Below are 12528 nucleotides of genomic sequence, written 5' to 3' on the forward strand. Positions count from 1 at the left end.
AATAAATTTGCTTACTTTACAAGTATTTTCTTTTTAAGAAAATTATTTTAATCTATTTCTAGTTTAAGAATATGAATGTATTTACATCTGAGATGGGACCTTCAAGAATGAAGTATACCTTAATATTACCAGCTTGATATCTTCATTATCAGTTAATACTTATATAAAAATTAGTGAGGCACCTGGCTGGCTCAGTCAGGAGCATACTCTTGATCTCTGGATCATTTTTTTGAGCGCCATATTGGGTGTAGAGATTGATTACCTAAATAAAAATTTAAAAAATATTAGTAAAAATTAGGTTAACCTGGGAACTTACTAAAAATGTGAATTTTGGGGTCTAATTCCACACTTCTTGAATCAGAAACTAGATTTGAGGCCCTGTTTAATAAGCCCTGCTGCTGATTCTGATACATGCCAAATTTTGAAAATCAGGGTCTTACAGTTTGGAGTGGGATTAGCAGTGCGATTTTAGATACTTAGATACTGGTAGTGGAAGAATTTGTTTCAAGATACCTCACAAAATGGTATTCTTAAGATTTGTGTGTTTCATCATATGTAAATTTTGCCTTCAAATAGCTAAACATATTGAGTAGTACTTACTGAAACATGCTTTTGTGTTTTGGGGTGAAATATACCAGTATCTACAACTTTGAGATGCATTTTTAAAAAAAAGATGGATAGAGTAATGCATGTAATAAAGAAAAATGTTAATTTTGGAACCTGCATGGCAAGTACATGTATGATGTTCACAGTTTAATTATTTCAGCTTCCATATAGCTTTGGAAATTTTCATAATAAAATATAAAATCTTCAGATTATTTCTTTTAAAATTTTTGTGCAAGACAATGAAAGATGCCCAGATGTGCTCTTAGACAAAGTAATGGTGGGCGATAATGGAATTTCAGTATCTTAATGGTAATTATAAGTAGATATAGAAGACATTGTCTCAATGCATTGTTAATATATTTATCTTAGAAATGGGCTATTTGAGATTTTTCTAGTCATTAAAATTGAGTATTAAAAATGTGATCTTACTATAATGTCCTCTAAATTACCTTCATCGATTGACCTTTCTTTTTTTTTTTTTTTCCAAATTTTGAGGGGACACAAAAATGCAGTCTATTGCATCCTATTATGAGGCTGTTTCAGCTACTATTGCTGCATAATCAGTTTCCTTCAAACACAGCCACTTAAGACAATCATGCTAATATATTCATGGATTCTATGGATCAGGAATACAGAAAGGGTACAGCAAGGATGGCTTATTTATGTTTCATGATTCCTGGGGCCTCAAGATTTGAAACCTGCAGGTGTTGCCAGTGTACTGATGACAGGGGACAGAGATCACATGAAAGTGTATTCACTCAAATGGCTAATCCCTCAATAGAAAACTAGCACTGTCCAGTAGAGCACCTATGTGTGGCTGTTCCAAATGGCTCTACTTTCTTGCAGTGTGGCTGCCTGAAAGGTAGTTTAGTTTCTAATATAGTGGCTCAGGGCTCCAACTATGGCGGGTTTTAGCAAACAGGTGGGAATATTTGTCTTGTGAATCAAGTCTGATTCAGCTTTGGAAGTCACATAGAGTTACCTTCACAGTATTCTGTTTCTTATAACAAGTCACAAAACCACACAGAGACAAGAGAAGTGGAAATAGTTTGCCTTGCTTGATAAATAAGCAGTCAGTTCTAGAAGAGCATTGGGATGGGCGATCATACGACTGGAGCCAGACAGATGCCCCTCCTTTTGTACTTTTAATAACCTAAGAAATGAAAAAGTGGACATTGAAGAAAGAATAAGAAGCCTGAATTAATTATAGGTCTTTTGAATCATCAAGAATTTGTTTTTCTATTTGATATTAGTCACTTAAAATCATTGATAGCTCTTTGTTTACTCTCCCTTCTCCCTCTTACTTTATGAGTGTATATTCCTTTTGTAATTAAAAAAAAATACAAATGTCCTTTATATCTTAATGAAAGTTTACATTAAGATATGGAAATATAGGTGAACCAAAGTTATACATTTTTTAACCACCTATTTTTAAGAGTCATTTTTCTGGAGTACAGTTTAATATCAATGTAATTGAAGGAATTTGAGGAAAAATACAAAATAATATCTCATTGTTAAATAAAATCTGTGTAATATTTGTTAAGTTTCTGATAAGAAATGATAGGTTGATTTCACAGAGTGATTCCCATGACTTTCATCTCAGGAAATTTCACTGCAGGTGAGATAAAGTGTTTTTGTTTTTTTTTTTTTTTTTTTAATCTAACATAGTCAAGTTTAGAAAATTTAAAAATCCAAAAGTTAAAAAAATAGAGGCCTAACTTGGAAAAATACATGTTAAGAATATCAGTTTGTAAGATAAATTATTCTCACAAAGTCGAAGTGCAAGCAAAATTTATTGAAATTTCTTAAAAGGTCTTTTAGATGGTCGATAAGCCAAATATAACTGTAGTTGCCTAGGGCTTTTCAAGCTGACTGTTTTTAAAATGAAATTTTGATGAAAGTGGTTTAACCATATCCACATTACAAAATAATTGAGGAAATAGAGAAAAAATTACCATAATTACATCATTTTAAACAGTTGCTACTATGATATTTTAACTTAATGCTTTTTTTTTTATATGTAAACTTTCTAGTACTCCTAAATTCTAGATTTTAAGTATGATACTAAAACTCTTTGGAATAAATAATAGTCTTGTGATCTTAGATATGGCCTTAGAATCCTATAATTTTCATTGATTTGGACAAATCAAAAGACCAGAAAAATACATTGGATTTTTATTTTAAATGTACATAGTTATCCTGTGGCTCCCTCAATTACACTATGGCTAATAATCCGAGTATGATCCTGCTGTGCATTTTCCCATATACTTTTTTTTTTAAGATTTTTAAAAATTATTCATGAGAAACACAGGCAGAGGGAGAAGCAGGCTTCATTCAGGGAGCTGCGGGACCACATCCTGAGCCGAAGGCAGATGCTCCACTGCTGAGCACCCCAGGCGTCCCTCCCATACACTTTTTAAACGACTAGAGCTGAAGTTTCAAGCCCTAATAACTCATTATTATGTCTAGGTTATTGTCATAACAGCAACATCCTTAGGATAAAACAAAATTAAGCAGAATGGATGGATATGAATGAGGAGTTTGAGTAAGAAAACCTAACAATATTTGAGTAAAGACACTAAAACACATTGAGAATTATGGCAGTGACTAAGGAAGAAAGTACAGTGTGATCGTGTTTGGAAGTGGGTCTTTGGGAGTTGTTGAGGTTTATGAGGCCATGTGGGTGGAGCCCCCATTATAGTTAGTGCAATTAGAAGAAGAGGAGGAGACCAGAGCTTTCTCTCTTTTGGCCATGTGGAGATACAGCAAGAAGGTAGCCATCTGCTGACCAGGAAGAGGGCCCTCAAGAACCTGGCCATGCTGGTACCCAGGTCTTGGACTTCTCAGCCTCCAGTACTGTGAGAAATAAAATGTATGTTGTTTGTTCTAGCAGTTCAGTTGATCGATAAGCAGGATGCTGCTGTAACAAATTTCTAAAAATGTGGAAGTAGCTTTGGATCTGGGCAATGGGTAAAGACTGGGTAAGTTTTGAAGTGCATGCTGGAAAAAAACGAGATTACTTTTAAGGAATTGCTAATGGCAGCTGGTGAGAGCTCAGAAAGAAAAGAGAACGGAAGAGAAAACCTCCCATCTTCTTAGAGAACACATAATCATGAACAGAATATTGGTAGAAATATGGATGGTAAAGGCTTTTCTGATGAGGTCTCAGATGGGAATGAGGAACATTGTTATTGGACAATGGAAAAAAGGTGATCCTTATTATAAAAGAGCAAAGAATTTGGCTGAGTTGTGTTCATGTTTTATGGAAGGTAGAACTTGTAAGTGATAAAAGTGGATATTTAGCTGAGGGTATTTCTGAAGCAAAGTGTTGAAGGAGTAGCTTGGCTCCTTCTCACTGCGTACAACAAAATGTGGAGGAGAGAAATGAACTAAAGTAGGATTTGTTAAACAAAAGGGAACCAGAACTTAAAGATTTGGAAAATGATCAGTCTTCCACACTGCAAAAAATGAGAAAGCATGCTCTGAAGAGAATACCAAAAGTGTGTTTGACTAGCCAGCCATTCAATAAAGATTTTAGTTGGGGGTGGTGTGAACCATATATCTAACCAGCATCTCAGCAGAAGCCAGAAAGAGAGATGGAATTATATAATCCAGCAAAGCAATGCTTTAGCTGGGACTAAAGGAAACAGAAAATGGAAGTGAATGAAGGCAGGTTGTGAACATGCATTGTCCTTCAGGAAAAGGGAAGAAAGACCCCAAAGGTGACTCCTGTCATCAGGGCGGCTACTCCCAACACAGGTCCAGTGTATACAGGCCTGAGGGTCAGGGCTGCCCCCCATCAGTTTCAAAGGGTGGAACCTCTATTCAGTAGAGCCAAGTGGGTGGGGCCTTTACCAAGCCACAGGAATGTCTGTGGGCATAATGCCACCACCCTATTGGGTCTGGAGGGTAGAGCAAGAAACCAGAGTTTGTTCTTGAACCTTAAGAAATTCACCTTGCTAGGTTTTGGACTTGCTTGATATAGGTTACCTTTTCTTTTTTCTTTCTTCTTTTTGGAATGGAATATACTGTGCCTGTCTCACTATTGTATTTTGGATGTGTGTAACTTATCTGGTTTCCACAGGTTCACAGCTGGGGAGAAATTTGCTTCAGGATGAATTGTACTTGAGTTCACCCAAACCTTATTTAGACGAGATTTTAAAGTTTATGCTGAAACAAGTTAAGATTTTTTAACTGTTGGGTTGGAATGAATGTGTTTTGCATGCAAGAAAGATATGAATTTTCTTGAACCGGGGGCAGAATGTATGGATTCAGTTTGTATCCTTCCAAAGTTCACGTTGAAGTCCTATCCCCCCAAATACGATGGCAGAAGAGATGGAAGCTTTGGGGGTAATTAGGCTTAGATGATGTCATGAGGGTAGAACCGACATGATGAGATTAGTGCCCTTGTAATTTAAGAAGAGTAAGAGAGATCAAAACTCCCTCTCTTCTGGCCATGAGAAAATAGAGCCAAGGAGCAGGCCCTTAGCACCCAGATCTCAGATCTCAGCACCCAGACTTCCCAGCTTCCAGAACTGTGAGAAATAAATGTCTGTTGGCTAAGGCACCCAGTGTTTGGTATTCTGTAGCAACCAGAGCTAAGTTTGCAAATAGTTTCTCCCATTCCTTAGGTCAATCCATTAAGTGTGTACTCTGATGCACTAAAGTTTTCAAGTTTAATATAGTCCCATATGTCTATTTTTGCTTTTGTGGCTTTTGTTTCAGGTGCCATATCTAGGAAATCATTGCCATGCCCCATATTTTTCCCTGTTTCCTTGGAGCTTTATATAGTTTGGGTCTTACACTTAGATTTTTAATCCATTTTGAGTTAATTTTTATATATGGTAGAAGAATCCAGGTTCTTTGTTTTGTATGTGGATATGCAGTTTTCCCATCACCATTTGTTAAATAAACTGTCCTTTCCTCATTAAATGGTGTTGGCACCTTGTCAAAAATCATTTGCCTAAACATGGAAGTTTATTTCTGGGCTCTCTATTCTTTTCTGATAGTGTATTTGTCTGTTGTTATGCCAGTAAACAGGTTTTGGTTATTGTTGCTTTGTAATATGTTTTGAAATCAGGAAGTTTGAGTCTTCCAGTTTTGTTCTTTTCAAAATTGTTTTACCTCTTTGAGATCCCTTGAGATGCTGTAGGAATTTTAGAATGAATTTTTCTATTTCTGTAAAGAAAAACACTATAGACATTTTGATAGGGATTGCAGTGAACCCTCAAGTCTCAACTTCTTAACAATATTAAATCTTCTAATCTATGAACATAGGATGCTTTTCATTTATTTGTGTCTTTTTAAATTTCTTTTAGCAATATTTTGTAGTTTTCAGTATACAAATATTCTACTTTTTAGGTTAAATTTATTCCTTAGTATTTTATTTTTTTGATGCTACTTTAAATGGAATTGTTTTCTTAATTTCTCTTTTAGATTGTTCATGTTAATGTATAGAGAGCAACTGATTTTTCTGTGTTCATTTCCTATCACACACTTTTACTGAATTTACTAGTTCTGACAGCTTTTTAATGGACTCTTTAGGGGTTTTTTTTACATATGAGGTTATGTTATGTGTGAATAGAGATAGTTTTACTACTTCCTTTCCAATTCATATGCCTTTTATTTGTTTTTCAGGCCTAATAGCCCTGGCTAGGATTTTCAATACTACGTCCAATACTATGAATGGATTTGGTTAGAGTCGGCATCTTTTCTTTGTTCCGAGTCTTAGAGGAAAAGCTGTTAGTCTTTAACTACTGCACATGATGTTAGCTGTGGGCTTTTCATCTGTGGCCTTTATTATGTTGAGGTAGTTTCCTCCTATTCCTAGATTGTTGAGTGTTTTTATCATCAAAGGATGGTGTCTCTTCTCAGATGCTTTTTCTGTATCAATTGAGATGACCATGTGGTCGTTTTAACTTTTAAAAAGAATTTTCTTGAAGTAAATACAAAGAAGTACATACATATCAGTATACAGCTCAGTTCATAATGCGGTGGTAATTATCACATAACAGCCTCCCAAGTTAAAACATAGGACTGTACCAGCACTTCATGCCCCTCCCAAGTTCCCATCCTTCCTCTCCAAAGATAGTCACCTATCCTGACTTTAAACACCATAGATTGGTTCTTATTCTGTTTTGAACTTTTTATAAAGTTGTGCTGTATGTATTTTGTGTCTATTTTCATTCACATCGTATTTGTGAAATTTATGTGTTGTTTCCTGTTCACTAGTTCATGTAATTTTCATTGCTGTATAGTAGTCCATTGGATGAATTAGATACAATTTACCATCTACTGTGCAGGGACATTTAAGTTGCTTACAGTCTAGGCCTAGTAAAGAATAGTGCTGCTTTATACACCTTCATGTACTTTTTTTGGTGCACATGTGCATGCATTTCTTTTTGATAGACTAGGAGTCTAATAACTGGATCATAACTGGGTTGTAGAACATTTATATGTTCAACTTTGGTAAATAATATCAAAGTAGTTTCTAAAGTGAGTTTATGAATTTCCCTTCCATTCCACATGAATGTGCCAGTTGCTCCATAGCCTCCTTGATACTTAATATCGTCAGTCTTTCTCATTTTTATAATCCTTGTGAGTATATGAAGGCATTTCATTATGATTTTTAATTAGCTTTTTTTCTAATAGTTAATGAGTTTGAGAATCTTCTCATATGTTTATTGTGAATTTCCACTTTTATGAAGAGCATGTTCAAGTCTCTTGGGATTTTGCTGTTCTTTTTTTAAATCAATTTAGCAGAGGCCTGTCTAAATGCAAATGCATCACATCACTCCTCTTTTTTGCATATGTATCAAATATTACATTTTTTAAAAAGATGCATAACCTAAAGCAAGTAAATGTTTGTAGTCATAAGATGAAAATGTAGGAAGTAGGAGTAACAGAAATAGAAGAAATTAATGGGAAAAAAATCTGTCAGTGTTCTCTACACAGGAGTAAAGAAATTTTTAGGTTTCTAAATGCATCGTTTTGGTTGCATGGCTGTAGTTTCTAATTTGCAAGCTTAAATAAAACTTTTGCATATAGTGTGATGGATATAGCCATGCAAGAAAGCAGTTCATAAATGAAACTTCTGATGATTTAGAGCTTTAAAGAGAATAAAAATAGAGATAACACCTTAAGTGAAATGATGTTAAAACATAGCATGTGGCTTCAGACCCCAATCTATAATGGTACTTTGAATTAACTAGAGGTTCAGAAGAAATTTGTGTTGGTATTTGTAAAACTTCCAGTTCACCTCTTGAAACCAAATTAGGGTTATTATCTTCAACATTACTTTCTAAAATTCAAGTAATAATGGTGGTTTGCAGTTTTAGCTAAAGACATTACATAAAATTACAAACAATGTAATGACAAAATGAAAAGTGTTCAGTGGTTGTTATTTTTTTTTAGTTTACTAATTTTTCAAAATGAATTATCTGTAAACTTTCTCTGGTTAATTCTGTTAGCTTCCCTGAATGTTTCTTTGACATACAAGAGGGAAAATAATACATTGACTCTTCCTGTGTTATAACTTTTTACATATTCACAGAGTGAGGTTTTTTTTTATACAATTTACTCACTGATTTTCTCACTTTAAGCATACAGCAATACAGATTAAGCCAGAAGTTAGATTTGCATTTTTATGTATGTTATACATGTGTGTATGTACATATGTATATGTTTACTTGTATATTATATGTACATATTAAAACAATGTAAGCATGTATATTCGATATGTACATAATTATAACATTATCGTGTATTTAATGACATGCATTGTTATGCAATAGTTAAATATAAAATAATGCATGCTGTAGTCTTCAATATAAAATCTTGAGGTAGATAATTGTACTGAATTTTTTTTTAAATCTTACAGCAATTTTTATTTATCTAAATACGTTTGTTTTTAGGTTAAATCAGCCTGTATGAGAGTTTCTGCAAAGATTCAAGATTCTAAATTAAATAACATGAATTTAATATCTTAAAAAAGTTAAACATCTTGATACTACTGAATTTTAGAATCCTGCCACCATCCAAAAATGTTTGTAATTTTGTTCTTGAGTACAAATTTGGTAAAATTTATGATTGAGCTCAGTTATGTTCAGCTTGACTTGTAATTAGCTGGCATTTTATTGGCCGATGTTGTATATGGTAGATATACCATAATTTGCTTATATCAGGTCTTTTACTTTTTATCTAAGTGACACTGTGTCTGTTGTTAAAGACTTCTAAATGTATGTGCTTTTGCTGAAATGATATGGTTTATTTTAAAGTAGGTGTCACTAAGAATAGTAAAACTAGAATGACAGAAGACCAGTGTCGGAGCTTAAAACTTGAAACTTGAAGGGTTTTTTCCTAGTCCTGAGCAAAGTTTTCTACTGTTTTGCTCTGCCTGAGGAATCAGTAACAAATCACAATTCTTGTGTAGTTTGATAAAGGTGATAAAGGTGATGAGGAGGGGATTGTGTCTTCATAATCACCTTCTCAGCTCATGGAAAAAATAGTAATAGAATTGTTACTGAACTGATAAAGGTGATGAGGGGATTGTGTCTTCATAATCACCTTCTCAACTCATAGAAAAAATAGTAATAGAATTGTTCACTCAGTCATTGCATTTTACAGTCTATCCTATACTAAATATTATCTAGTATTTAGCTAGAGTAGTGGTGATTAAATAAATACTGCATAGAGATGGGAGGAATAAAGACAGACATGGAATTTAAATAGAAGCTGCTCGTATATTGGTTTTATTTATTACTTTTTTAAAGATTTTATTTATCTATCTATTTATTTATTTATTTTAGAGAACGTATGAGCAAGGGAGAGGTACACAATTGGAGAGAAAGGGAAGGGGAAAGAATCTCAAGCAGACTCCTTGCTGAGCGCAGAGCTCAACACAAGGCTGGATCGCACAGCCCTGAGATCGTGACCTGAGCTGAAACCAAGGGCCGGACCCTTAACTGACTGAGCTACCTAGGGCCCCATATATTGACCTTAATATATCTTAGTTTCCTACCTACACTGACTTGCAGTTGGTTAAGTTGTAAGAAATGTATTTTCTTTGACAGCAATATCTGTTTAGGTTAGAGAATGAGACAGATCTTGAATGTATTATATTTTAATGTATTTTTAAGGATGTACACAGAGATGGCTATATATTTTTGTTTTTCAGAATTGGAAGGCTATCCAGTATATTAATGTCTTATTGATAATGGCAGAACATCCACCACTACTGGATACAGCTCAGATTTTAAGTAGTGATATTTCTCTTCTGTCTGCCCCTATTGTAAGTGCAGATGGGACACAACAGGTAAGGAAACTGAAATTTTTATTTCCTTATGTCTTACATTACATGTGTATTTCTTTCAGAAGAATATTTAAAAATGTAAAAGCAATGAAACTTCACAATAGTGGATAGATAGAAATAGAAATAAAAGCAAATAGAAATAAAAGCAAAATTTAAAGCAGTGAAACTTCACAATAGTGGATTCCTGTTAATTCATCTTTTAAACTCCAGTTCAAAATGTTGTTTTGGCTTCATAAAACAATGAAATAATGAGACTGTTTTGAAGTTGCTTCTAAAATGTCTCACTAATTAATGTTTAAATTTCTTGTGTGTATCTTTAGTTGCCATTAAAGCTGTTTTTGTTTTGCTTTAGGCAGTGTATTAGTCCCTGGTTGGTTTTTAACTAAGTTTAACCGTTCATTTTAATGATTATTATAAATCATTATTTCAAATCATTATATAATCATGACTTAATTATGTGATTAAATGACTGTGTGTACATTATACAATAATAAAATTGTGTCAGACTCCCCCTCCCAAAAGCAAATACATAATTCCTGAGAGCTGATATATTTTTTCTCCAACCCATGGCTTTATAAATGTAGCTTTGTACTTATTTGATTCCTGATTCCCCCAGTAATGCTGATGGGATGGGAATGATGGGCTTTCATAAATACTTATGATGTATCAAGTACTATGTTTAATTCTCACAGCTGCCTTACATGGTGGAGATTTTAATATTATAAGTGAGGAAACATCAAGACTAAGGACATAATGAATAATAACGAGAAGATGGAACATTTTGAGTGCTCACTGTATAGAAAACATTGTGCTAGGAACTTCATGATCTTATTCTTTGAACAATCCTCTGAGGCATATACCTGTCCCTATTTTGCAGATGAAACAAAATGAGGTTTAGATAATCTCAAGATTACACAGGGCTTTCCTAACCATTACTCCTTCTACCTCCTTGGGAAATTAAAAAAAAAATTTATTAATTTACAAACTTAGTATCTGTCTGTAGTGGGCAATTATGGTTTGCTTACAAGATTAATAGGTTACTTTGTTAACTTTGCTATTGAAAAATCAAGAACAGTTGGCTTGGGTTCTGAACTTTGCTGGTTTGTATAAAAGTGGCATGAAAAATGTATCTTGGTTTCAGTTTTCACATGTGCTTGGATAGCTTTTAGCAGCAAGTTCATTTCACTAAACTTGCTTTTTATGGTCAAAGTTAAGTCTGTTAAGATTTTTTTTTTCTGCAAAAATAATGAATGTGGCAGGTATCTATTTACTTTGAGCCTCTGAGAGTGTCTTGAGTTATCAAGCCGATCACTGGTTTCAAGTTTTTTATAACTTAACACATAAAAGAATCTATTGAGCAGTTAATTACAGTTCATTGATCTAGTTGCTATAGCTTATGGTCTATAAGAGGGAAGACAACAGACTGACATAAGACCATGATGCTCCTGACTTATTTCTCTCCTTTCCCCCAAAAGAAGATTCTATTGGTAGAATTTTTCTTGAAATCTTGAGGGCACCAGAGCGCTACTGTGTTACAGTAGTGGTATAGATGGATTTAGAGAAACGAGTTGGGAATAGAAGAATCTACCAGAGCAGGATTTGAAGGGGTGGGGGTGGGGCTGCTCAGTGGATCTAGGGGATCTGTTTTTAGTTACTATTTGAAAAACAGGTCAGAAGGTGAAGTGAAGCCTTAGATTCTAACTAGCACAGTGTGCTAGTAATGTCAAATTGTGTTACAGTTTGACGGGGAGAGAGGTAAAGATGATAGAAGGAGCACTAACTAGACTTGACTGGTAGATTTAGATTTGACTTGGGTGACCTAAGACAAGTTGTTTAACTTCTCTGAGTATCTTTCTCTATAAAATGGAGGTAGTAATGGCTTCTTAGAGTGGCTGTGGCTATGAAGGTGAAATGAACTTGAAGGAGCTCAGTAAATGTTTGCTGAGTCTGAACTGAAGCATTCAGTAAATGTTTTTAAAAAGACTGAGGAAATTCTATAGATATGCCAGTCAGGAGTCAGGTCTTAAATCAGTAGAGACAGTTAATAGTGACCAAAAACTAAGAGATCAAAAAACTAAGAGATAGTTATGAAGGATACATCCTAAGGACAATGGACTAAAAGCTATGATTGAATGTGAGAAACTGAACAAAAAATAGATAACAGAGGTGAAAGGTTAATAAACTTGATAACAGGCAGATTTCCTTGTCTTAATTCAGGAACTTAACTGGTGTGCCAAGCATGACAAGTTAGATCTTGCCTGTGGATACATGATACCACCTGGTTGGTGCCTGCTAAAAGACAGTTCTTGACAGAGGGCTAAATCATCTATGTGCATGATCTAAAAATCAGGATAATGGAGTGTTCTATGTCTTGACTTTTTTTGGGAATATTATGCTATTTCTTGGGAATATATTATGGGATGATTTCTGTTTCATTTCTTGAGATCAAATTAATTTTCTTACAGTTGGCCCTTTAGATGATCACTTTGTCAATATTTTCTGGTTCTGTATTTGGTAGTATGTCATATTATACACAGTGGGTCTTTTGGCTCATGAGCTATATAAGAATCCCACCTGACATCACTGCTACTGATACAGCTTTTAGGGAAGTT

General features: G+C 34.3%; 1 protein-coding gene across 2 annotated transcripts in view; it reads left to right on the top strand.

The window, feature by feature from the left end:
* FNDC3A (fibronectin type III domain containing 3A) overlaps positions 1-12528 on the top strand; it is a 171503-nt gene that overhangs the window by 20304 nt on the left and 138671 nt on the right. For both annotated transcript variants that reach the window (XM_041730968.1, XM_041730969.1), the window contains exon 2: positions 9782-9919. In XM_041730968.1, the coding sequence (XP_041586902.1) occupies positions 9821-9919 (99 nt within the window). In that variant the 5' untranslated portion in view covers positions 9782-9820. The remainder of the gene's footprint in view (positions 1-9781; positions 9920-12528) is intronic.

Source organism: Vulpes lagopus, chromosome 16 (assembly GCF_018345385.1).
Source record: "Vulpes lagopus strain Blue_001 chromosome 16, ASM1834538v1, whole genome shotgun sequence".
Lineage (NCBI taxonomy): Eukaryota > Metazoa > Chordata > Mammalia > Carnivora > Canidae > Vulpes > Vulpes lagopus.